The sequence below is a fragment of the Saimiri boliviensis genome, chromosome 1, assembly GCF_048565385.1.
Source record: "Saimiri boliviensis isolate mSaiBol1 chromosome 1, mSaiBol1.pri, whole genome shotgun sequence".
In the NCBI taxonomy this organism is placed as follows: Eukaryota; Metazoa; Chordata; class Mammalia; order Primates; family Cebidae; genus Saimiri; species Saimiri boliviensis.
The window spans coordinates 114,478,362-114,503,819 of NC_133449.1; the positions used below are offsets into that span (position 1 = coordinate 114,478,362).

The 25,458-nt window shown below is 43.5% G+C and overlaps 1 protein-coding gene across 3 annotated transcripts in view; it reads left to right on the forward strand.

Annotated features, from left to right (window-relative positions):
* Nucleotides 1-14,459: 14,459 nt before the first annotated feature.
* Nucleotides 14,460-25,458, forward strand: part of KIFC3 (kinesin family member C3) — a 107,804-nt gene continuing 96,805 nt past the window's right edge. For 2 of the 3 annotated variants that reach the window (XM_074402364.1, XM_074402360.1), the window contains exon 1: nt 14,460-14,578. In XM_074402364.1, coding sequence (XP_074258465.1) covers nt 14,471-14,578 — 108 coding nt within the window. In that variant the 5' untranslated portion in view covers nt 14,460-14,470. The remainder of the gene's footprint in view (nt 14,579-25,458) is intronic. The other variant, XM_074402385.1, reaches the window with a different exon arrangement.

Consider the following 25,458-nt stretch of genomic DNA (forward strand, 5'->3'; position numbering starts at 1 on the left):
GTTCTGCTGTTCACAATGAGAAAAACCCAGCCGATACAGACAAAAGTACTTCTAGGAAGTACTCAAGATCTGGGCCGCCCATTCTGGATATGACTTTTGCTCTAGCAGAGGCACTGTGGTTTCTAAATCCAGATCTCAAGAAGAGCCCCTCAGAAAAGGGATTAGAGGAGAGAAAGGGTTGTTTTTTTCTGTGTGTGTGTGTGTGTGTGTGTGTGTGTGTGTGTGTGTGTGTGTTTGTTGTTGTTTGTTTGTTTTTGAGACAGAGTCTCACTCTGTTGCCCAAGCTGGAGTGCAGTGGTGTGATCTCAGCTCACTGAAACCTCTGCCTCCTGGGTTCAAGCGATTCTTCTGTCTCAGTCTTCCAAGTAGCTGGGATTACAGGTGTCTCTCACCATGCCCAGCTAATTTTTGCATTTTTAGTAGAGATGGGGTTTCGCCATGTTGGCCAGGTTGGGCTTAAACTCCCGACCTCAGGTGATGCGCCCAGTTTGGCCTCCCAAACTGCTGGAATCACAGGCATGAGCCACCACGCCTGGCTGAGGGGAATGTTTTGACCAAGATGGAATTCAAACACCTGTCTATGGATGGTCAGCCCAATGGGAGAGAGTGATTCACCAGCAAGGAGAACTGGAGCGTCAAGCTTCATGCCCCTTAGGTACTTCCCAGCTCCCTCCCTGTCCTGACACCACAGCAAAGCCTCCTGGGACAGAACTCTCCTCATCAATAACCCTTTGAACACCATGCCTCATTGCTACCTTTTACTACTGGACTGAGAACAAAGGTGATGGTGCTTTAGGGCTTTGGAAACCTTTTTCCCACTCAGTTAGTCTTGTCCACGCTGCTGGGTGATCAGGAAGCAAATGATCAGACCCAAATAATAGATGAGGATATTCAAACTTCAGACTGGTAAAGGGATTTATTCTCAGGGAATCAGAACCTTGGCTAGAGACAGAAACAGCCAAGAGAAAAGACCCCGGAGGCCACTGTTCCGCTTCTGCCACCAACCTGCAATGCAAGCGCCCCTGGGGAACTTTCATTCATTCAATAAATATCGTAAAAAATTCTTTCTTTGTGCCAAACACAAACACTGTTCTAGTTGCTTTTTGGCCTCAGGTGTTTCATCCCTAAATTGGGAGGAAGAAAACAATGCTTGCAGGTTGTTATACGAAGATTCAGGAGGCCGGGCGTAGTGGCTCAAGCCTATAATCCCAGCACTTTGGGAGGCTGAGGTGGGTGGATCACGAGGTCAAGAGATTGAGACCATCCTGGTCAACATGGTGAAACCCTGTTTCTACTAAAAATACAAAAAAATTAGCTGGGCGTGGTGGCACGTGCCTGTAATCCCAGCTACTCAGGAGGCTGAGGCAGGAGAATTGCCTGAACCCAGGAGGCAGAGGTTGCAGTGAGCCGAGATCGCGCCATTGCACTCCAGCCTGGGTAACAAGAGCGAAACTCCGTCTCAAAAAAAGAAGATTCAGGGCCAGGTGCAGTGGCTCACTCCAGTAATCCCAGTACTTTGGGATTACATGACGTCAGGAGTTCAAGACCAGCCTGGCCAAGATGCTGAAACCCTGTCTCTACTAAAAATATAAAAATTAGCCGAGTGTGGTGGCATACACCTGTGGTCCCAGCTGCTTGGGAGGCTGAGGCAGGAAAATTGCTTGAGCCTGGACGGTGGAGGTTGCAGTGAGCCGAGATCATGCCACTGCATTCCAGCCTGGCTGACAAGCAAAAACAAAACAAAACGATCATAAACTCACTGTAACCAAAAAAATTGTAGAGTAACATTTCCTGGATTTGATATCCTGAGCACTATATCCTTCAATATCCCTTCCAAAATGGAGAGAAAGAAGGCCTGAGTGCCCTTATTTTATTTATTTATTTTTTGAGATGGAGTCTTGCTCTGTCACCCAGGCTGGAGTGCAATGGAGTGATCTCAGCTAACTACAACCTCCACCTTCCGAGTTCAAGCGATTTCCAGCTAACTTTTGTATTTTTAGTAGAGATGGGATTTCACCATAATGGTCAGGCTGGTCTCGAACTCCTGACCTCAAGTGATCCACCCACCTTGACCTCCCAAAGTGCTGGGATTGCAGGCATGAACCACTACTCCCAGCCCTTATATTATTCTTTCAATGGGCAGAAGGTGTTGGCATCTCCAGAGGGTCTTGTTTCCTGGTCACCATGGTTGAGTGCCAGATTTAACAAGTAAAAATACAGAAATTCCAGGCAAATTTGAATTTCAGATAAACAATAAAGTTGTGTGTGTGTGTGTGTGTGTGTGTGTGTGTGTGTGTTTTAAGCTTAAGCTTATGTCTCATGCAATACTTGGGATATACTTATGCTAAAAAAGTTGTCATTTATCCAAACTTCAAATTCAACTTTGTGCCCTGTGTTTTATCTGGCAATTCTGCAAGGTAAGGATGAATATCTCATGCCCAGAGCAATTAGGGCTGCAGCCTCTATGGCCAACGTTGGGTCGGAGCCATCCTGGCACCTCCCAGCCTGGGGAGGCAGGACTAGACTTTTGATTGGATGCCTCACCTCCCTCTTTCTCCAGAGTCAATCACGATTGGTAGAGGGAGAGCACTCACCCCAGCCTCGTTAGTGGCTTTTGTTTTTTATGGAGACGGGGGTCTCACTATGTTGCCAGACTGTGTTGAGATTGACTCGGGGTGGTTGGCAAAATATTACAGAAAATATTAAAGATATATTAGGGAAAGTTATAGATTAGTCTCAGGCCTTTTGGAAGGCCAAAGGCAGCCGGCCAGTCCATTAAGTTAGAGAGAGACAGAGATGGTCAAACGCCTTCCCAATTAAGTCCATTTACCCCACACCCATTTGTCTCCACTCTAACTAGTTACTCCTGTAGATTTTGTGCCGGGTGGTCTGGGTTGATTGGTTGCATTTCCCCCTCCAAAAGCAGCTGATGGCCATCCCTAGCCCATTTGAAACGCTGTAACGGTGTGAGAGCCATTCATCCATCCGCTGTTGAATCAGGGTCTGCAGGTCAGACTTCCGCAGAGGTGACCCACGTCTCAAGACTGGTCCAGGCCTCCAGCAATCCTTCCGCCTCCTTGCTGGGATTACAGCCATGTGCCACCAAATTCAGCCTGCCAGTGTTTTTTTGTTCTTGTTTTTGAGACGGTCTTGCTCTGTCACCCACACTGGAGTGCAGCGGTTCAATCACAGCTCACTGCAGCCTCAATCTCCAGGGCTCAGACGATCCTCCTGCTACAGGCACGTGCCACCACACCTGGGTAATTATTATTTTTTAATTATGTGTAGAGACGGGGGTGGAGGGGTGGGGACAAGGCCAGTTGGGATGGGGTGGTCTCCCTATGTTGCCCTGACTGGTCTCGAACTCCCTGACTCAAGCAATGCTCCCATCTTGGCCTCCAACCTGTTGGGATTACAGATGTGAGCCACCACGTCTGGCCTGCCAGTGGTTTTTAAATATTTACTAATTTTAGCCTGAATGCACACACAGGTGTTTGGGATCAGAGACAGATTTCATGTTAATCACCTTTTAGGAAATAAGCACATAGACCCCGCTTCCCGCCTCCCCTTAAGCCTTACTCCTGGCCTGTGCAAGTAGCCAACACTCCATAGATGAAGCTTATAAAGGGGAAGGAGGTCGCTATTCCTCTCTCTTTTTGAAAGGGTCTCCTTAGCTGGGTGTGGTGGTGGGCACCTGTAATCCCAGCTACTCTGGAGGATGAGGCAGGAGAATCACTTGAACTTGGGAGGCAGAGGTTGCAGTGAGCAAAGATCCCACCATTGCACTCCAGCCCGGGCAACAAGAGTGAAAGAGCGAAACTCCTTCTCAAAAAGAAAAGAAAAGAAAAGAAAAGAATAGAAAGGATCTCCTTGGAAACTTAATTGTCGCTAAACCTAACCCCAGCCCTTTGATATGTAAATAAAGCCTCATCAGAAGCGAGATAGCCCCAGGTGTCTCCGCTTTAACCACTTGGAGGGGTCTTCAAGTTCTGGGACTTTCTCCCTTTGACATGTAAACACTAGGGAGATAGCGTGGGAGTCTTTCCTGCACTTTGGAGCTAACCTAGAGACCTAGGCTCGCCTGTGGCCACTTGGCCCTCTCCTGGAGGGAGGTGAGAGAAGCCTTAGGATCCTTTCTGATGAAGGCAGTTAATTAGAGAGATGGCTCCGGAGTGCCTTTTCGGCAGTCTCTGGAGACTGGGCCCTCACCTTTCACGTTTCCAAATTTCTTTACTTCCTTCTTTCTTTCTTTTTTCCCTTCCTTCCTTCCTTCCTAACTTCCTTTCTTCTCTTTTTCTCTTTCTTCCTTTCTCTCTTTCTCTCTCTCCCTCCCCCGCTTTCCTTCTTTTCTTTTCTTTCTTTCGACAGGAGTCTCACTCTATCGCCCAGACTGAAGTGCAGTGGCACAATCGCAGCTCATCACAACCTCCGCCTCCCAGGCTCAAGTGATCCTCCTGCCTCAGCCTCCAGAGTACCTACAAATACAGGTGCATGCCACTACTGCCTGGCCAATTTTGTATTTTTAGTGGAGGCGGGGTTTTCGTATGTTGGCTAGGCCGATCTTGAACTCCTAACCTCAAATGATCCACCCGCCTCAGCCTCCCAAAGTTCTGGGATTACAAGTGTGAGCCACCGTGCCAGGCCACATTTCCAAATTTCTGAAACCAAGTGTTTTGTTCCTTAATGAGAAGTGGGTAGAGGAGGGGGTCACGTGAAGTGTTTCCAGACAGGTCCAAAAGAATAATTCAGATACCATGGGAAACTTTCATGTGTAAGTCAAATACAAGTAATAAGTTTTAAAATCACGGCCAGGCGCAGTGACTCATGCCTGTAACTGCAGCACTTTGAAAGGCCCAAGTGGCAGGATCTCTTGAGCCCAGGAATTTGATACCAGTCTAGGTAACATGGCAAAACCCTGTCTCCACACGCACACACACACACATGCGCGTATATGTTAACCAGGCATGGCGACACATACCTATAGTCCCAGCTAGTCAGGAGGCTCAGGTGGGAGGATCGCTTGAGCCCAGGAAGTTGAGGCTGCAGTGAGTTGTGTTGGCACCACTGCACTCCAGTTTGGGGAACAGAGAGAGACCTTGTCTCAAAAAAAAAAAAAAAAAAATTAGATTGGCCTTAATTCAGTGGAGGATAATATGATAATATATTGGATGGGTTTTGGCAAATTAGTCACGAGCAGTACCCACAAAAAAAAAAAAAAAAAACTATAAGCCACGAAAGTTTGTATCAGAGATAATATTTTGCATTCCATCTGAATCTCAATCTATTTAAAAGATAGAACAGAGAGCGTTTGTAGGTCCTTTATTTCTAATGACTCCTCAGGAGCATTGCATGATGGCCACAGTAAAACACTTTTGGACTGGGTGTGGTGGCTCATGCCTGTAATGCCAGCACTTTGGGAGGCTGAGGCAGGTGGATCACTTGATGTCAGGTGTTTGAGACCAGCCTGGCCAACATGGTGAAACGCTGTCTCTACTAAAAATACAAAACTTAGCTGGGCGTGGTGACATGCACCTGTAATCTCAGCTACTTGGAAGCTGAGGCAGCAGAATTGCTTGAACCTGGGTGGCAGAGGTTGCAATGAGCCGAGATCATGCCACTGCCCTCCAGCCTTTGAATTGAATTAAAAACGCAGCTGGTTGCAAACTCCTATTGAGACTCTGTCTTAAAAAAAAAAAAAAAAAAAAAAAAAGCCCTATTTGAAGACTAGAAAAGGGGATTAGAACCTTGGTATGATTCAGATTTGAATTATCCATTGCAATCTGGGATAATTCTTCCAGATATGAGTGATGCCTTAAACACAACAAACTGAAACAAAGAATAATGCTGTTGAATCACAGAATTTCTCAGATTTGCTTAGAAGGAAGTCAAAGAGCATCTACCCAGTTCTAATGAGCAGGACCCTAAAAATATCTGCATGAGATTGTTAATATGAAAAAATGAGGCCATCTTACTAATTTGTCAGCAAATTGATATGACATCGAATGAGACAACTAACGGGGCTCAGAGTTAATGCATGCTTGAGGATTTAGAATTGCTCTACTTAGCAAAGCTTAATACTTATATTTGACTTGCACATGGAAGTTTTCCATGATATCTGAAGAGTTTTTCTTAACTCTTGACAGATTTCATTAGCAATTTATTTATAATATTCGCATAATATCCAGCAGAAGATTCACTGTAGAATGATTAGAGACAATTACTCTTTTAGGACAATATAACAAAATGAGGAGTGGTCAGCTATACAGACTGCATTTCATTTTTTTTTTTTCTTTCTTTTTTTTTTTTTTTTTTTTTTTTTTGAGACAGAGTCTCACTTTGTTGCCCAGGCTGGAGTGCAGTGGCTCAATCTTGGCTCACTGCAACCTCCACCTCCCGGGTTCAAGCAATTCTCTGCCTCAGCCTGTAGCTGGGACTGGAGGCATGCACTACCACGACTAGCTAATTTGTTTTTACACAAAAAAACCTTGAAGATATATTTTTCTATTTGTAGTAGAGATGGGGTTTTACCATGTTGGCCAGGATGATCTCAATCTCTTGACCTCGTGATCTTCCCACCTTGGCCTCTCAAAGTGCTGGGATTACAGGCGTGAGCCACCATGCCCAGCCCAAGACTGCATTTCTTTAGTATTTTGTTGTATCATAAACTTTGGTTTCTTCTGAAAGCTTGCCTAATCTTTTTTCTTCTTTTTCTTTTCTTTCTTTCTTTCCCTTCCTTCCTTCCTTCCCTCCCCTTCCTTCCTTCCCTCCCCTTCCTTCCTTCCTTCCCTCCCCTTCCTTCCTTCCTTTCCTCCCCTTCCTTCCTTCCTTCCCTCCCCTTCCTTCCTTCCTTCCTTCCTTCCTCCCTCCCTCCCTTCCTTCCTTCCTTCCTTCCTTCCTTCCTTCCTTCCTTCCTTCCTTCCTTCCTTCCTTCCTTCCTTCCTTCTTCTTTCTTATTCTTTCTGGGACAGGGTCTCACTCTATTGCCCAGGCTGGAGTGCAGTGGTGTGATCTTCGCTCACTACAACCTCTGACTCCTGGGCTCAAGTGATCCTTCCACCACCCACCTCCCAAATAGTGGCAACTCTAGTCATGTGCCAGTTAACTAGCTGCATAGTTAACGCCTGGCTAATTTTTGTATTTTGTATAGTGATGGGGTCTCACTATATTGCCCAGGCTGGTCTCAAACTCCTGGGTTCGAGTGATCTGCCTATCTCTGTCTCACAAAGTGCTGGGATTACAGGCATGAGCCAACAAGCCTGGCTGGCTTAAATCATATATTCCGTGCATTAGGAAGCTGCAAGTCTGTGGTGTCTTTAACTGGCTTTCTCATTCTATGTTCAATTGAGTGTCTTATTACTTATACTTACAACATACTGCTGTTCTCATTGCCATTGAACTGTTTGTGAATGATATCCTCAACACTTCATATGTTGTCTTCTTTTTTTTTAAATTCCCTCTAATAATTTATTTATTTTTTTATTTTTATTTTTATTTTTTTCTGAAACGGAGTTTCGCTCTTGTTACCCAGGCTGGAGTGCAATGGCGCGATCTCGGCTCACCGCAACCTCCGCCTCCTGGGTTCAGGCAATTCTTCTGCCTCAGCCTCCTGAGTAGCTGGGATTACAGGCACGTGTCACCATGCCCAGCTAATTTTTTGTATTTTTTAGTAGAGACAGGGTTTCACCACGTTGACCAGGATGGTCTCAATCTCTCGACCTCGTGATCCACCCGCCTCGGCCTCCCAAAGTGCTGGGATTACAGGCTTGAGCCACTGCGCCCGGCCGGTTAGTTTCTTTATGTATATATTTATTTTAGAGACAGGATCTCTCTCTGTCACCCAGGCTGGAGTGCAGCGGCATAATCATGGCTCACTGTGGCCTTGACACCTTGGGCTCAAGCAATTGCTTCAGCCTTCCAGTTGGCTGGGACCATAGACAGGTGTTTCACCATGCCTGGCTAAGTTTAAACATTTTTGTAGAGATAGGGGTCTTCTTACGTTGCCCAGGCTGGGCTTGAACTCCTGGGCTCAAGTGATCCTTGGGCCTCGGCCTCCCAAAGTGATGTGATTGCAGGTGTGAACCACTCTGCCTGGCCCTGCGTAATTTTTAAAGAATATTTTATTCAGAAGCTTGAAGTAGCACATAATTTTACCTATTTACAGTCTGAGGGTTAGGATTCTTCTACTGAAACGGAATCTGGCCTGACACGGTGGCTCATCCCTGTAATCCCAGCATTTTGGGAGGCCGAGGCAGGCAGATCACCTGAGGTCAGGAGTTCAAAACCAGACTCACCAACATGGGGAAGCCCAATTTCTACTAAAAATACAAAAATTAGCTGAGTGTGGTGGTGGGCACACATAATCCTAGTTACTTCAGAGGCTAAGGCAGGAGAATCGCTTGAACGCAGGAGGTGGAGGTTACAGTGAGCCGAGATCGCACCATTGCACCCCAGCCTGGGCAACAGAGTGAGACTCCATCTCAAAACAAAAACAAAAACAAAAACAAAAACAAACAAACAAACAAAAAACAAAAAAACAAACAAACCAAAAAACGGAATTTTATCAACGACATAAAAAGTACATTCAGCAGTAAGCCATCTTAGGCCATAATAATAATAAACAAATAATAGCGGATGCACCTGGAGCTGGGGCCTGAACTTGTAGTCCCAGCTACTCGGAAGGCTGAGATGGGAGGATCACTTGAGCACAGGATTTCAAGGGTATAGTGTGTCATGAGCATGTGTATAAATAGCCACTGCATTCCAGCCTGGGCAACATAGTGAGACCCTTTCTCTAAAAAAAAAAAAAAAAAAAGTCCAAGCAAAATTTACTACCAAAGTATAAAACTTTAACTTTCTTTTTCTTTCTTTTTTTTAGAGATGGAATTTTGCTCTTATTGGCCAGGCTGGAGTGCAATGGTGCAATCTTGGTTCATCACAACCTCTGCCTCCAGGTTTAAGCGATTCTCCTGCCTCAGCCTCTCAAGTAGCTGGGATTACAGGCATGCGCCACCATGCCTGGCTAATTTTGTATTTTTTGTAGAGATGGGGTTTTTCCATGTTGTTCAGGCTGGTCTCGAACTTCCGACTTCAGGTGATCCACCCACCTCCGCCTCCCAAAGTGCTGGGATTACAGGCGGAAGCCACCGCGCCCAGCCATAACTTTAACTTTTAACTAGGGATTCCATGCCTTTGTCTTATTAAAGCAAAATATATATTTTTTAGGCTGGGCGCGGTGGCTTACACCTGTAATCCCAAGACTTTTCGAGGCCAAGGTGGATGGATTGCTTGAGCCCACAAGTTCGAGACCAGCCTGGGCAACATACTGAGATTCCCTGTCTCTACTAAAAATACAAAAATTTGAGCTGGGCATGGCGGCAGACATCTGTAATCCCAGCTACTCAGGAAGCTGAGGTAGGAGAATCGATTGAACTCAGGAGATGGAGGTTGCAGTGAGCTGAGATCAGGCCACTGCACTCTAGCCTGGGCAACATAGTAAGACCCTGTCTCTATAAAAAAAAAAAAAATGTACAATCAAAATTTGCTACCAAAGTATACAACTTTAACTTTTAACTAGGGTTTCCATGTCTTTGTCTTATTAAAGCAAAAAAATTTTTTAAAGAAAATGTTTTTATCTGAGGGCTTTTTTTTTTCTTCTCAAACAACTCCTATTGTAAGGCTTTATCTCCAGGCAAAAAAAAAAAAATTAATAATAATAATGTTTGCATTGACCTATATACATTGATTTAAATGGTTAGGTAGCAGTTTAGCTGACAGAAGTGAAAAATAAAGAAGTCCATCATATGAAGCACATTGTTTGAACAAAATAAATCATTTTTGCTGCATTAAATAATACAATTACCTGCTTTCATGTAACTTGCCTTCTTATTAACAAAAACCAAAATGAAATGCTAGGCACATCAGTGAGGCACAGAAAGCTCATAAAACAGAAGTACTTGGGCCACCAGGATAAGAGGTGATATTTTCTAGGCTGAGCCTTTGTTAGTGTGGTATCACCTCATCGAGTTGGCAGGTCCATTAATCAAGGGACACTAGCATCCAGCCAGCTGAAAAGACGGTCCTGAATTGCTGAGTATTCATTACAGGAAAAATAACTCTTATAAAAACCTCTAGGCAGAGCAGACTTATCAACAAAAAACGAGGTAGTGACTACAACATCTGTGGATGTACAGAATTTACAAATGGAATTTCAGGATGAAATGGGGAAGTGGCGGGGCGGGGGGAGGAGAGCACATTTACATTTCAATGAGTGGATTCAGAAGGTAATTTTTCATGTTAATGTAATATGCTTTAAATCACGAGGCATGAAATGAATTGCAGGTGTTTTCTTTGCCAGGGTTTTATTATGAAGCTGATGACTTTGCAATGGGCTAATGGATCGTCTCCTGAAGTACTTTGGTTACCTATTTAAGCATTATTATAATTAACAATTATTATTCGTTTAAAGTTTGTTGTTTGGCCAGGTGCGGTGGCTCATGCCTGTAATCCCAACACTTTGCGAGGCTAAGGCAGGCAGATTGCTTGAGCCCACAAGTTCCAGACCAGCCTGGACAACATACTGAGACTCCATCTCTACCAAAAATACAAAAATAAGCCGGGCTTGTTAGCACGCGCCTGTAGTTCCAGCTACTCAGGAGACTGAGCTAGGAGGATATCTTGAGCCTGGAAGGTGGAGGCTGTAGGGAGCTGTGATCACGGCACTGCACTCCGGCCTGGGTAACAGAGTGAAACCCCGTCTCAAAAAACAAAACAAAAAAAACACCAGCTTGTTTTTCAACTCTGTATGTTTGAAATGCTTTTGAATTTTTCAGATAAAATTGAGTTTATCCAAATGAAACATATCATCCTTTATGTAACTGTTTCAGCCATAAAAGAGATACATCTGTAAGCTTAGCTTACAGGTTGAGGCATATAGTTAATGGCAGGTAAAATAGGAGTCAGGCACAGACCTGCCTCATGAGTCCATCACCCATAACTCCCTACATTCTTTTCTATTTGTTAGTGTCTGAAAGCCGGTGCCCAGAGAGTCATCTTCCTTCAAAGCAGTCTCCAAAACCCAACTGCTGGATTCTGACTCCAGGCAAAAAAAACACTGACTTGCTCTTTCTCTCTGCAGTTTCTTCCTTTTTCAAACACTTCTAGGTTATAAATGTGCCAAGTGAGAAGTCACCTGGAGGCACTGCGTATTGGCAGACCTCATTTTTCTTTTGTTGTATGCACATGCTTGTCAGTACAAGTGGCCTTATTTTGAGTCTGGAAAATATGGCACTGCAGTGAAATGGTCCAGTTTCAGGTTTATACTCTCTGTGTTCTTGAAGTTATGCAATAATCATGACTGCATGTATAATGTATCGGTCGATACATGGTTACACAGATTCCATTGACTCCAAAGAGGTATGATGCGTAAGAACAGGTTTATAAAATAATGTACATGCAAACATAGGTTATTATGACTTGCAAACGTAAGTATGCATTTCTGAAGTGGTATCTCACTTCAGAAATGGCCTGAATTTAGGACTGATTTCACTTGCTCCCCACTCACAGGCCGTCATTATTGTTATGGTTATTATTATTTTTGAGACGGAGTCTTACTCTGTCACCCAGGCTGGAGTGTAGTGGCGTGATCTCAGCTCACTGCAACCTCTACCTCCTGGGTTCAAGCAATTCTTCTGTCTTAGCCTCCCTAGTAGCTGGGATTACAGGCGCATGCCACCATGTCCAGCTAATTTTTGTATTTTTAGTAGAAAAGGGGTTTCACCAATTAGTTAGGCTGGTCTAGAACCCCTGACCTCAAGTGATCTACCAACCTTGGCCTCCCAAAGTGCTGGGATTACAGGTGTGAGCCACCGCACCCAGCCTATTTTATTATTATTTTGAGACAGTATCTTATTCTGTCACCTAGGCTGGAGTGCAATGGTGCAATCAAAGCTCACTGCAGCCTCACCCTTCCGTGCTGAAGCAATCTTCCCATCTCAGCCTTCTGCATAGCTGGAACTACAGGTGCGCACCACTATGCTTGGCTAATTAAAAAACAAAACAAAGCAAAACAAAAACAATTGTAGAAATGTCTTGCTTTGTTGTCCAGGCTGATCTCAAAGTCCTGGCTTCAAGCAATCCTCCCGCCTAAGCCTTTCAAAGTTCTGGGCTCACAGGAGTGAGCCACCATGCCTGGCCTAAGGGCCCTCATTGATCAAAGTATGTATAAAGTTCCTATCCCTTTACATGTATGCTTTGTCCAGAAAATGGTCTCAGGACAGCCCTGGGGACAGATTATAGCAAAATCTCAACCTAGTTTTCTATGAGTCAGTGCTCAATTGTTTATCTTTTGTCATTTGTTCAATTGATTTGTTGATTCTTGTTTTTTGACAACTAGAAAGTCATTTAGGAAACATTAGGTTAATAAGAATTTGTAGGTCAGTAGGTTTTTAAAAATGAACGTCGACACTAGTATTTTGTTATTGCTTTGCTGCTTCTTTCAGAATTATTCTTATTATTTCCTATAGTGTTAATTAGTCATATTTTGGTCTTATTACACTCCAATAAGGGCATAGAGGTCGGGTTCGGGGGCTCACACCTGTAATCCAAGCACTTTGGGAGCCAGGTGGGAGGATTGCTTGACCCCAGGAGTTCAAGACCAGCCTGTGTAAAATATAGTGAACCCCCCCTCCCTCAATCTCTACTGAAAAATTTTTTTTTAGATAGAGTCTCACTCTGTCACCCAGGCTGGAGTGCAGTGGTGTGATCCTGGCTCACTGCAACCTCCATCTCCCAGAGTCAAGAGATTCTCCTACCTCAGCCTCCTGAGTAACTGAGATCACAGGTGTGTGCCACCATACCTGGGTAATTTTTGTATTTTTAGTAGAGATGGGGTTTCACCATGCTGGCCAGGCTGGTCTTGAACTCCTGACCTCACAAACCACCTGCCTTGGTTTCCCAAAGTGCTGGGATTACAGGTATGAGCCACTGTGCCAGGCTGAAAATTTTAAAATTAGCTGGCATGGTGGCACATCCCTGTAGTCCTTACTACTCAGGAGGCTGTGGTGGGAGGAATGCTTGAACCCAGGAATTCAAGATTGTGGTGAGCCATGATCATGCCACAGCACTCCAGCCTAGGCAACAGAGCAAGACCCTGTCTCAAATAAAAAGTAAAAAAGAAACTCGAAAAATACATATATACTCTTAATAAAGACTTAATTTGTGATTTATTGAGTTATTAGAGTCCCATGCCATAGGTCCTTCTAAAGTACGTGTCCTCCCAAGAAAAATATTTAGTTACAGTAACAAGCAGTAAATTGGTAAAAGAACAAGAGGGCCAGAGTACATAGGAATTGTTTTATGGCCCTTTCCATGTCTCAGACATTCTATAATTGTCTACTTCATCCATGTTCTGAAGCTAGTTAGTCATTCCATCCCCAGGATGAAGTTAGGCCTCTTGGTTTAACTTCGTATTTGCAGGTTTGACCTAATTCCTTGGCGGCTCATAACATAATTAAGGTTGGCGTTTCCTTCTCTTATCCGCCCTCCCCACTCCCCGGCTTTCCCTCCCCGCTGTGTGCCTGTTTATCACTAGATGGTGCTAAGACTTGGGTTATAGCTTCCAGAGACTCTAGGAAAGTTGTTCTGGAGCCAAGCAGGCTGGAATTTGAGAACTGGAAGATGCCTTCAAAGCTCATCCGGGCAGCACTTTTTGTAACTAGCTTTACAAATGAGGAAACAGAAACAGAAACTCAGTGAAAATAAATAATTTGTCAGAACCCCAGAGATCTCTCCCCTCCTTTTTTTTCCCTCTCTTTCTTATCTGTTAATAGCTTCCAGTGTTACCTCATCACCCAGGAAGGAGTGCAGCTTAGAGCGACAAGATCAGATTTACTTTGCAGAAAGTGCTCTGGCAGCTACGTGTCACCATTCATTGATTCATTCATTCCAAAAGCAGTTATTGGGTACCTACTTCTTGCTTTGCATGGTGCTAGATATTGGGAATAAAAATTAGATGAGAATTCCTAGGATTCTAGAAAATCATATTTTCTTAGGAAATATAGAAATGCCAAAAAACAAAAAAACAAAACAAAAAACCACCCACTAAATAAAAGATGCCGTAATAGAGGTGATTACAGGACGCTCTGGTCACTTGGAGGAGTTCGCAGCCAGCTGCATTTGTAATTCAAAGGGAAGATTTTGGTGAGCTAACATTAGAGGCTGAAGGGCACATCGGATTTTGTAGGCTGAGGAATGGGAGGAAGGGCTGTCCACGTAGGCTTGGAGAGCTGGAGAGGCTTGCTGGAGAGAGCAGCTGGTGGTGGCTGCTGACCAAAGGGCAGAGTCAAAGGGGCAGGTGGTAATCTGGGAAGGAGGGGATGGACTGGAAAAGGCTTCATCTGAGGAGTCATGCTTAGGAATTTGTACTTTATCCTGAAGGCTACGGGACAACCCAGTAAAGCGTATTGCTCAGAGAATGGCATGGACAGAGCTGCTTTTCCGAAAGAACACACTGACAGCTGCATGGAGGCCCAGACACCAGGAAACCTTCAGATCGGAGGCTGGCATCCCGGAGCAGTGCAAGGTAAAGGGTCTGGCTGGTTTGGGGCAGTGGGAATGGGAGGAGAAGGCCTGTTGGAGAGAAATTTCAGGAGCAGGACTGATGTCTTTTTGAAAAATAGTGATTGGGATTGTAGTTAATATTCTTAGAAGACTGTTACCACTCTGTTATTTGAATTACTTATAAAACGTTGAAGGCATTAAATTTTAATTGAATATACACATTACTTGGATACAATTTTTGAGATTATTCTAAAAATGCAATTTAATGGCAGTATAGTAATCCTCTCTTATCCACAGTTTTGCTTTCTGAGGTTTCAGTAACCCTTGGTCAACCAAGGTCCAAAAATATTAAATGGAAAATTCCAGAAATAAACAATTCATAAATTTTAAGTTGCACGATGTTCTAAGTAGCTTGATGAAATCTCAGCCAGGCATGGTGCCTCACACCTATAATCTCAGCACTTTGAGAGGCCCAGGCTGGAGGATCACTTGAGCTCAGGAGTTTGAGGTCAGCCTGGGCAAGACCCTGTCTGTACTAAAAAAATAAATAAAAATAAATTAGCCAGTTGTAGTGGTGTGCACCTGTAGCCCCAGCTACTTAGGACAGAAAATTAAATAATAATAATAATAATAATAATAATAATGAAAAGGACAACCAAAAAGCTACCAGGCAGCAGCAGGTAAGCTCACCTGCCAGAATTTGCTTCTAGAAGCTCATCCTCATTCTTTGATGTTATATACATATGACTGGCCAGTACTTCTATATCTTCAGCTTGAAAATATTACCAGCCAGGCATGGTGGCTCACACCTGTAATCCCAGCACTTTGGGAGGCCGAAATGAGCAGATCTCAAGGTCAGGAATTCAAGAGTTCGAGACCAGCCTAGCCAACATGATGAAACCCGTCTCTACTAAAAATACAAAAATTAGCCAGGCATGGTGGTGGACACCTGTAATCTGAACTATTTGGGAGACTGAGGCAGGAGAATCACTTGAACCTGGGAGGTGAGATTGTAGTGTGCTGAGATCATGGCATTGCACTCCAGCCTGCCCGAGAGAGCAATACACCATCTCAAGAAAAAAGAAAAGAAAATATTTTACCTGTACGAAAAATGATGATGATGATGATGATGATGATGATGATGATGATGATGATGACTATTATTTTTGAGGCAGAGTCTCACTCTGTCACCCAGGCTGGAGTGCAGCGGCACGATCTTGGCTCACTGCAATCTCCACCTCCCAGGTTCAAGCGATTCTCAGGTCTCATCCTCCCACGTAGCTAGTATAAAGGCGCGAGACACCATGCCTGGATAATTTTTGTATTTTTAGTAGGGACAGGGTTTTGCCATGTTGGTCAGGCAGGTCTTGAACTCCTGGCCTCAAATGATCCATCTGCCTTGGCCTCCCAAAGTGCTGAGATTACAGGTGTGAGCCACCATTCCCAGCCTAGGAAAGATTATTTTGATCATATGGCTCCCTTCTGCCCTTCTGCCTCTCAGTACCATGGTGAAAATTGTTTATGATCATCCACTGAGAGAGTGGACACTGGGTCCACAGTCCTTCCTGGCACCTGCAATACATCCTTGGGAACATCCAGGCCAGCCATTTGCCTTGGTCAGCTTTGTTTCGTTTATGAGATTGATAATTAACATATTAATTATCTAAGATTGTTCAGTGAGAGAGGGAAAGACATTGAGATAAGTTAATAGTGTCAGAGATATCCTAACCAGAGTGACTCCATCTTGAATAAAGGCTGGGTAAAGCCAATCCTGCTGGGTGGCATTCCCAGGGGGTTGGCACTGTTGGTCACAAGATATTTATGTTTGATGGGATGAGTTAATGATGCTAACTTACCAAATAAAGACCCAGAACTTACAGAAATGCCCCAGTATTTCAAGAACAAAAAGCATTCTTAGTTTAAGAATAGGTTTTACTTTTAAGATAATAGTACACTTGGAATTTCTTGTGGAAATCAGTAGTAACATAGGAAAATAACAATACTAATAAGTCACAAGCTGATCAAAATTCTTTGTAATGAAGTATCCTATTCTTAACAACCTATATAAGCAAGCACTTTTAAGGGAGGGGCATTCTTGGTCAAGCATGGTGACTCATGCCTGTAATCCAGCACTTTGGGAGGCTAAGATAGATGGATCTTTTTAGTCCAGGAGTTCAAGACCAGCCTGGCCAACATGGAAAAACCCTGTCTTTACAAAAGATTAGCCAGGTGTGGTGGTATGCACCTGTAGCTCAGCTACTTGGGAAGCTGAGGTGGAGGATCAATTGAGCCTGGGAGGTTGAGGCTACAGCAAGCCCTAATAGTGCCACTGTACTATCCAGGCTGGAGCCTGGATGACAGAGTAAGATGTGGTATCAAATTAGATAAGTAAAATTTAAAAAGTAAGGGCATTCCTCTTGCTTGCTGAGGATACCTTACTCCGTAATAGTTTCTAACAAACTGTCTTTACTTCGCTATACTCTGCAACTTGCCATGAACTCTTTCCCAAGAAAGTGAGATCTAAGAACCCACTCTTGGGGTCTGGAACAAGACCCACTTTCTGGTAACAGCAATGGTAATAAGTGAACATACATAAGTTAATTCTCATTTGGATGTCCAGTTTGATTTTCTAAATTTTACTCTGTCTTTCTCGAATTTCCTGTGGAAGAATTAAGAGGGTTTCACCTGCCCCACTTGTCTTATTTTATTTTTGAGACAGAGTCTCACTCTGTTGCCCAGACTGGTGTGTGGTGGCACAATTTTAGCTCTCTGCAACCTCTGCCTTCTGGGTTCAAGCCATCTTCCTCCTCAGCCCCTTGAGTAGCTGGGACTACAAGCGTGCATCACCGCACCCAGCTAATTTTTGTATTTTTAATAGAGACAGGGTTTCTCCATGTTGGCCAGGCTGATCTTGAACTCCTGACCTTAAGTGATCTGCCTCAGCCTCCCAAAGTGCTGGGATTACAAGTGTAAGCCACTGCACCTGGCCTTGTTTTTATTTTGAATGCTTGTGGGGGATGTAGAGATGAAATTGGTGGTTCTGTTTGTAGTGACCTACACAGTTGCCCTCCCACTGTAACTGGTGTATGACTTCGGGGGCTGTGGGAGGAGTGTTGCATGTGGGAAATTTCTAAGGCTGATATAGACATAATCTTGGGGTCTCTAGCAGCTCAGCAGGAATGAATGAGCCCCCTGCTGGAGTTTCTGAGAGCTTCGCGAAAACACCTACAATTAGTATCTCCTTAGGGAGACTGTTTTTATGCTTTAACTAAAGCCATTCATTCCATTTTAACTGCATGAAGCAAACGCTGGAAGAAGGAGGGTGAGGAATGGGGCCTTTTCTTGAGTCTAGAAGTGGAAGCAGAAAAAAAATACTGAAGCTGAGAATATACATTAGTAAACTCTTATTTTTGGTGTGTGTCTTCAGTGTAGACATTTCTGGAAAGGCTTGTATCTCCTCTTTGGGATCAGGCACAATGTTATCTTTGCTACCCACTGCAGGGTAAACTGGTGGGGTAGTCATGGCTTCCAGGAAATCTCTAATCCTCCAGAATAGAAACTGTTCAAGTACTTTCTGAAACAAAGAGGTGGATATGGTCCTATGTATTATATTAAGACAAGAAGAATGTAAAGTAAAAGCATCTGTTTGCCTTTTTTGTTATAAAAATGAATACTTCATAGGATATTTTTCTATGCATTTGTCTGTCTTGATATATAAATTGGCTTCAGCTGTTTCTGTGTTCCAGGGGCGGGAAGGCTTCTTTTCCTAGGGGCAAAGTGCTCTGTGCCCAGGCAGACATATCATGGACATTTGAGTTGCAATGTGGCTCTGAGACTAAAAGAAGCTAAATTTCTTTTCTCATTCAGTATCAGGAATGTTATAGTAAGAAAGAAAGAAGAAAGAAAGAAAGGAAGAAAGAAAGAAAGAAAGAAAGAAAGAAACAAACAAACAAACAAAGTTATTGCTGCACTATTCACAATAGCAAAGACTTGGAACCAATCCAGATAACTATCAATGATAGACTGGTTAAAGAAAATGTGGCACATATACATCATAGAATACTATGCAGCCATAAAAAAAAGCATGAATTCATGTCCTTTGCAGGGACACAGATGAAGCTGGAAATCATCATTCTCAGCAAACTAACACAGGAACAGAAAACCAAACACCATATGTTTCTCTCATAAGTGGGAGTTGAACAATGAGAATACAGGGAGTTGAACAATGAGAACACGGGGAGGGGAACATTACACACTAGGGTCTGTTGGCGGGTGGGGGGTTAGGGGAGGCATAGGTTTAGGAGAAATCTCTAATGTAGATGACGGGCTGATGGGTGCAAGAAACCACCATGGCACATGTATACCTGTGTAATAATCCTGCACTTTCTGCACATGTATCCCAGAGCTTTAAGTACCACAAAAAAAGAAAGAAAGGAAGTTTTAGGAGGTTCTGGGAGACTTACAAAAGTCAGAAATAGGCTAACAGTCTCAGAAGGCCAAGCTGAAGTCAGGGGACCTAGAACAAGCTTATAGGTTCCAAGCTGTGCTAAGGAAGAAGAGACAGTATCTTAGGTATGGTGATTCCTGGCCTTCACGTTTACTCTTTCCTGAGGATGTTGGCAGAAACCAGAATATATGCTTCTCTAAAGATCCCTGGAAGACACACAGCACACAGGGAGAGTGGGCCTGTGTGGCTCTGCCTTGGAATTAAAGCATTGGTGTATCTTTTGCAGGTGGATTTTGTGATATGTAGTCAGTTGTAGGCATTACCAATCAACAGCAGTCTGTCAAATTCGTTGGTATCGGGGTAATGCTGGGCTCACAAAATTAGTTAGGAAGTGTTCCCTTATGTATTTTCTGAAAGAGAATGTGAGGAACTGGAGTTATATCTTCTTGAATTGTTTGGCAGAATTCACTAGTAAAAGCATCTGGACCTAAGTTTTCTGTTTTTGGAAGGATTTTAGCTATGAATTCAATTTCTTTGAACAGATATAGGACTATTTAGTCTGTCTATTTCTTCTTGGGTGGGCTTTGGTAGTTTGTGGCTTTAAGAAATTGGTCCATTTTATCTAAACTGTCAAACTTATGTGCACAGAGTTGTTTGTAGTACTTCCTTATTACCCTTTTAAGATCTGTGAGGTCTTTATTATGCCTACTCTTTCCCTTCTGATATTGGTAGTTTCTGTCTTCTCTCTTTTTCCCTGTCAGTCAAGCTAGCAGTTTTATCAATCTTTTCAAATAATCAGCTTTTGGTTTTATCGGGCTACCCAGGCTGGAGTGCACTGCAACTTCCTCCTCCTGGGCTCAAGTGATCATCACACCTCAACCTCCAAAGTATTTGGGACCACAGGGGTGTGCCACCATGCCAGCTAATTTTTATATTTTTTTTGTAGAGCCAGGGTTTTACCATGTTGCATAGGGTGGTCTCAAACTCCTGGGCTTAAGCAATTTGTCCACTTTGGCTTCCCTAAGTGCTGGGATTACAGGCATGAGCCACTGTGCCCAGTCATTTTCTTTTCTTTTTTCTTTTTTTTAGAGATGGGGTCTCACTATGTTGCCCAGGCTGGAGTGCAGTGGCTATTCACTGCCACTAGTGATCAGCACAGGAGTTTTGACCTGCTCCGTTTCCAACCTGGGCCAGTTCATCCCTCCTTAGGCAACCTGGTGGTCCCCCGTTCCAGGGAGGTCACCATATTGATGCCGAACTTAGTGCAGACACCCGATCGGCATAGCGCACTACAACCCAGAACTCCTGGGCTCAAGCGATAGTCCAGCCTCGGCCTCCCAAGTAGCTGGGACTATAGGCATGCGCCACCGTGACCGGCTCTCTCCTTTATTTAAATTTTAATTATATAGAGACAGGGTCTTGCTATGTTGCCCAGGCTGGTCTCAAACATCTGGGCTCAGGTGATCCTCCCACCTCGACCTCCCAAAGTGCTGGGATTACAGGTGTGAGCTCCTGTACCCAGCCCTATTTCCATTTTATTAATTTCTGCTCTTAATACTTTTTTGGGCTTTTTTTTTTTTTTTTTTTTTTTTTTTTGGTGTCTCGTTCTGTCACCCAGGCTGGAGTGCAGTGACATGATCTTGGCACACTGCAACCTCTGCCTCCCAGGTTCAAGCAATTCTCCTGCCTCAGCCTCCTGAGTACCTGGGACTATAGGTGTATGCCACCATGCACAGCTGATTTTTGTATTTTTAGTAGAGATGTGGTTTTGCCAGGTAGGCCAGGCTGGTCTTGAACTCCTGACCTCAGGTGATCCACCAGCCTTGTTCTCCCACAGTGCTGGGATTACAGGCATGAGCCAAGTTCTGGCCAAATTCTGCTCTTAATTATTTCTTTGCTTCTGCTTGCTTTGAATTTATTTTGTTCTTATGGCAGTTTCTTAGAGTGGAAGCTTAGCTTTTTTTCTTCTCTGCTAAGATAAGCATTAGATGTAATAAATTTTCCTTTAAGTATTTTTTACCTGCATCTCACAAATTTTTATATGTTGTATTTTTGCTTTCTTTCAGTTTAAATATTTTCCAATCTATTCAAACTTTCACATTTTTGGCTGGGTGTGGTGGCTCATAACTGTAATTCCATCACTTTGGGAGGCCGAGGCGGGCAGATCACATGAGGCCAGGAGTTTGAGACCAGCCTGGCCAACATGGTGAAATCCCATCTCTACAACAAATACAAAAATTAGCTGGGTGTGGTGGGGCACACCTGTAATCCCAGCTACTTGGGACGCTGAGGCATAAGAGTCACTTGAAACTGGGAGGTGGAAGTTCCATGAGCCAAGATCACGCCATTGCACTGCAGCTGGGATTCCAGGTGTGAGCTACTGTGCCTGGCCAAAACTTCCACTTTGATTCATGGATTATTTAGAAGTGTGTTGTTTAACTTTCAAGCACTTGGATATTTTCCAGATATTTTTCTGTTATTTCTAGTTTAATTCCTTTGTGGTCAGGGAACAACTTTATATGATTTAATTTCTTTTAAATTTGTCGAGATTTGGTTTATGTCCCACGGCACTTGCAACGAATGTGTATTCTGTTGTTCTTGGGTAGAGTATTCCAGAAATGTCAATTAGTTCCATCCAGTTGGTTGATGGTGTTGCTCATGTTTATAGCTGTGGTAACTTTCTGCCTACTTATTTTATCCCTTACTGAGAGAGATATGTGGAACAAATCCAGCCTAATTATGGGTTTGTTCATTTCTTCTTTTAGTTGTGTCATTTTCTGCTTCATGTATTTTGAAGCTCTGTTGTTACCTGCATGTACATTTAGGATTGTTATGTGTGTTGATGAACTGACTCTTCTACCATTATGCAATACCTCTCTTTATCCCTGGTAAATTTTTTTTGCTCTGAAATTTATTTTATCTTATATGAATATAGGTGCTCCAGCTTTTTGTTTACATGATACATATTTTCCATCTTTATACTTTTTCTGTTTCGTTTTGAGACAATGTTTTGCTTTTGTTACCCAGGCTGGAGTGCAATGCCAAGATCTTGGCTCACTGCAACCTCCACTTCCCAAGTTCAAGCAATTCTCCTGCCTCAGCCTCCCAAGTAGCTGGGACTACAGGCATGTGCCACCATGCCCAGCTAATTTTTATATTTTTAGTAGAGATGGGGTTTTGCCATGTTGGTCAGGCTGGTCTCAAACTCCTGACCTCAAATGATCTGCTCACCTGGGTCTCCCAAAGTGCTGGGATTATAGGCATGAGCTACTGCACCTGGCCCCATCTTTATACTTTTAACATACCTATACCATTATATAAAGTGGGTTTGCTTATACACATCACATAGTTGAGTCTTCTTAAAAATTTAATGTAACAATTTCTGGCTGGGCATGGTGGCCCAACACTTTGGGAGGGTGAGACAGGTGGAACACTTGAACTCAAGAGTTTGAGATCCGCCTGGGCAACATGGTGAAACCCCATCTATACCAAAAATACAAAAATTAATTCGGTGTGATGGTGTGCACCTGTGGTTCCAGCTCCTCAGGAGGCTGAGGTGGAGGATTTCTGGAGCCTGGAAAGTCGAGGCTATAGTGAGCCATGATCACACCACTGCATTCCAACCTGGGTAACAGAACGCGACCCAGTCTCAAAAATTAATAATAAAATAAAAATTAAGCCGGGTGTGGTGGCTCATGCCTATAACAATCCCAGCACTTCGGGAGGCTGAAGCAGGCAGATCTCTTGAGGTCAGGAGTTCATGACCAGTCTGAACAATATGGTGAAACCCCATCTCCACTAAAAATACAAAAAAATAGCCAGGCATGGTAGCACACGCTTGTAATTTCAACTACTCAGGAGGCTGAGATAAGAGAATCACTTGAACCTGAGAAGCGGAGGTGCAACCTCCAGATTGCATTCCAATCTGGGTGACAGAGCGAGACTTTGTCTCAGAAATAAATAAATAAACTTTAAAAGTAAAATTAAAATGAAAATTTCTGTCTTTTAATTGGTGTATTTAGACTATTTACATTTAATGTAATTATTAATATGCTTTAATTTAGGTTCACCATCGAATTGTTTTCTGTTAGTTCCCTCTAATTTTTGTTTCTGTTTGCCCTTTCTCATCCTCTCTTAGATAACTTAAATATTATTTTATTTTATTTTGAGACAGCATCTTGCTCTGTCACCTAAGCTAGAGTGCAGTGGTGCAATCTCAGCTCATTTGTAACCTCTGCTTCCTGGGTTCAAGTGATTCTCCTGCCTCAGCCTTTTGGGTAGGTGGGACTACAGGCATGTACCACAATGCCCAACTAATTTTTGTATTTTTAGTAGTGATGGGTTTCACCATGTTGGTCAGGCTGGTCTTGAACTTCTGACCTCATGTGATCCAGCGCCTCATCCTCCCAAAGCACTAGAATTACAGGCATGAGCCACTGCGCCCGGGAAATTATTTGAATACTTTTAATATGCCATTTTAATGTATCTGTTGGGTTTTGATTATATTTCTTATTTTAAAATTGTTTTAACTTTTTTTGCTTGTCTTCAGGATTTTCTAGGTATATATTTCTATATACAGTGTTTCTATACAAAGAAATATACTATGACATACTAATTTTAGTTCTGTACAAAAAATTTCTATTTCTTCGATACGAAAAAGAAACTCAACAAAGAAAGTTTTTAAATTGCTCTAGAAATTACAATATACATAGTTAGCTTTTGACAGTCTACTTAGAATTGCTATTTGACCCCTGTAAGTGGGATATAGAATCTTTTCGCTATACAGGTTCCTTTAGTCTCTCCCAGTTTGGCTCATTGGGGCTTACAGAACAATTTTTTCTCCTAATGGAAATATGCTCTGAATTAAACCTCTTGAAGTAAAATATTAATTAAAGGATTTCTAGTTGAAGATGGAATATTTGGATTCATTTCCATCCCTTCCTGAACCCAAATGAAATGACTATAAAGGATTTAAAAAGTAAAAATCGATAAAAATAAAGATAATAGAAGAGGAAAAAACAGCAGACAAAAGGTGTTAAGGAATCTGGATTTCGGAACACCTGGCCCAGAGGGGCTGAGGAAGCACCGCACCCGAAGCCCGGAAATGACTCGAAACTCACTCGGGACACTGAGACCTCTGGCCTCCCGCCCTTTCGTAGGTCTCAGAATAATGGCAGCCAGGATTACAGCTGATGGTGAGGCAGGAGATGGGGTGATCACTTCTGGGGAAACAGATCAGCTCTAGAGAAAGGACCTCATAAAACCGACAATGAAGACCCTCCAATAAGTGCTCCAAGTCCCCACTCCATCACTCTGCAGAAAACTCCTCCGGTCACAAGCCCTGCCCCCACATACAGATCTGATTGACTGTTAGTGTCTCATCTTAAACATGAACAGAAAGCCCAGAATAATATCACAGCTTGTCTCTAACTGAAGAGTGAGACCAAAACAAAATGAGCAGGAAAAAAGAGACAGAGAAAATAGATAACCTAGGGAGGGAGGGAGGGAGGGGGAGAGAGAGAGAGAGAGAGAGAGAGAGAGAGAGAGAGAGAGAGAGTCACAGAGGGAGAGAGAGAGAGACAGAGAGAGAGAGAGAGAGAGAGATTGAGATTGAGAAAGAACCGGCTGGGTGCAGGGCTAACACCTGTAATCCCAGCACTTTGGGAGGTTGGGGCAGGAGGATCACTTGAGGTCAGGAGTTGGAGACCAGCCTGGCCAACATGAAGAAACCACGTCTCGGCTAAAAATATAAACTAATTCAATTCTGTTGTGTGTCCTTTTTTTTTCCTGAGACAAAGTTTTGCTCTTGTCACCCAGGCTGGAGTGCAATGGCGCCATCCCGGCTCACTGCAACCTCTGCCTCCCAGGTTCAAGCGGTTCTCCTGCGTCAGCCTCTGGAGTAGCTGGAATTACAGGCATGCATCATCACATCTGGCTAATTTTGTATTTTTAGTAAAGATGGGTTTTTTCCATGTTGGTCAGGTTGGTCTTGAACTCCTGACCTCAGGTGATCTGCCCGCCTCAGCCTCCCAAAGTGTTGGGGTTGTAGGGGTGAGCCACCACAAGGATGCAGACATCTCAGGCACATCCAGGTACTTTCAATGTGTTTTACTAAGAGATTTCCACCGTTAAGGAAAAGTATCAGCAAAGGAAAAAAAGTTTCTCTTTCTCTTTAATAAAGTTTCCCCCTTTAGAAAAATCCCTCGGCCGGGCACGGTGGCTCAAGCCTGTAATCCCAGCACTCTGGGAGTCTGAGGCGGGTGGATCACAAGGTCAAGAGATCGAGACCATCCTGGTCAACTTGGTGAAACCCCGTCTCTACTAAAAATACAAAAATTAGCTGGGCATGGTGGCGCACGCCTGTAGTCCCAGCTACTCGGGAGGCTGAGGCAGGAGAATTGCCTGAACCCAGGAGGCGGAGGTTGTGGTGAGCCAAGACTGCGCCATTGCACTCC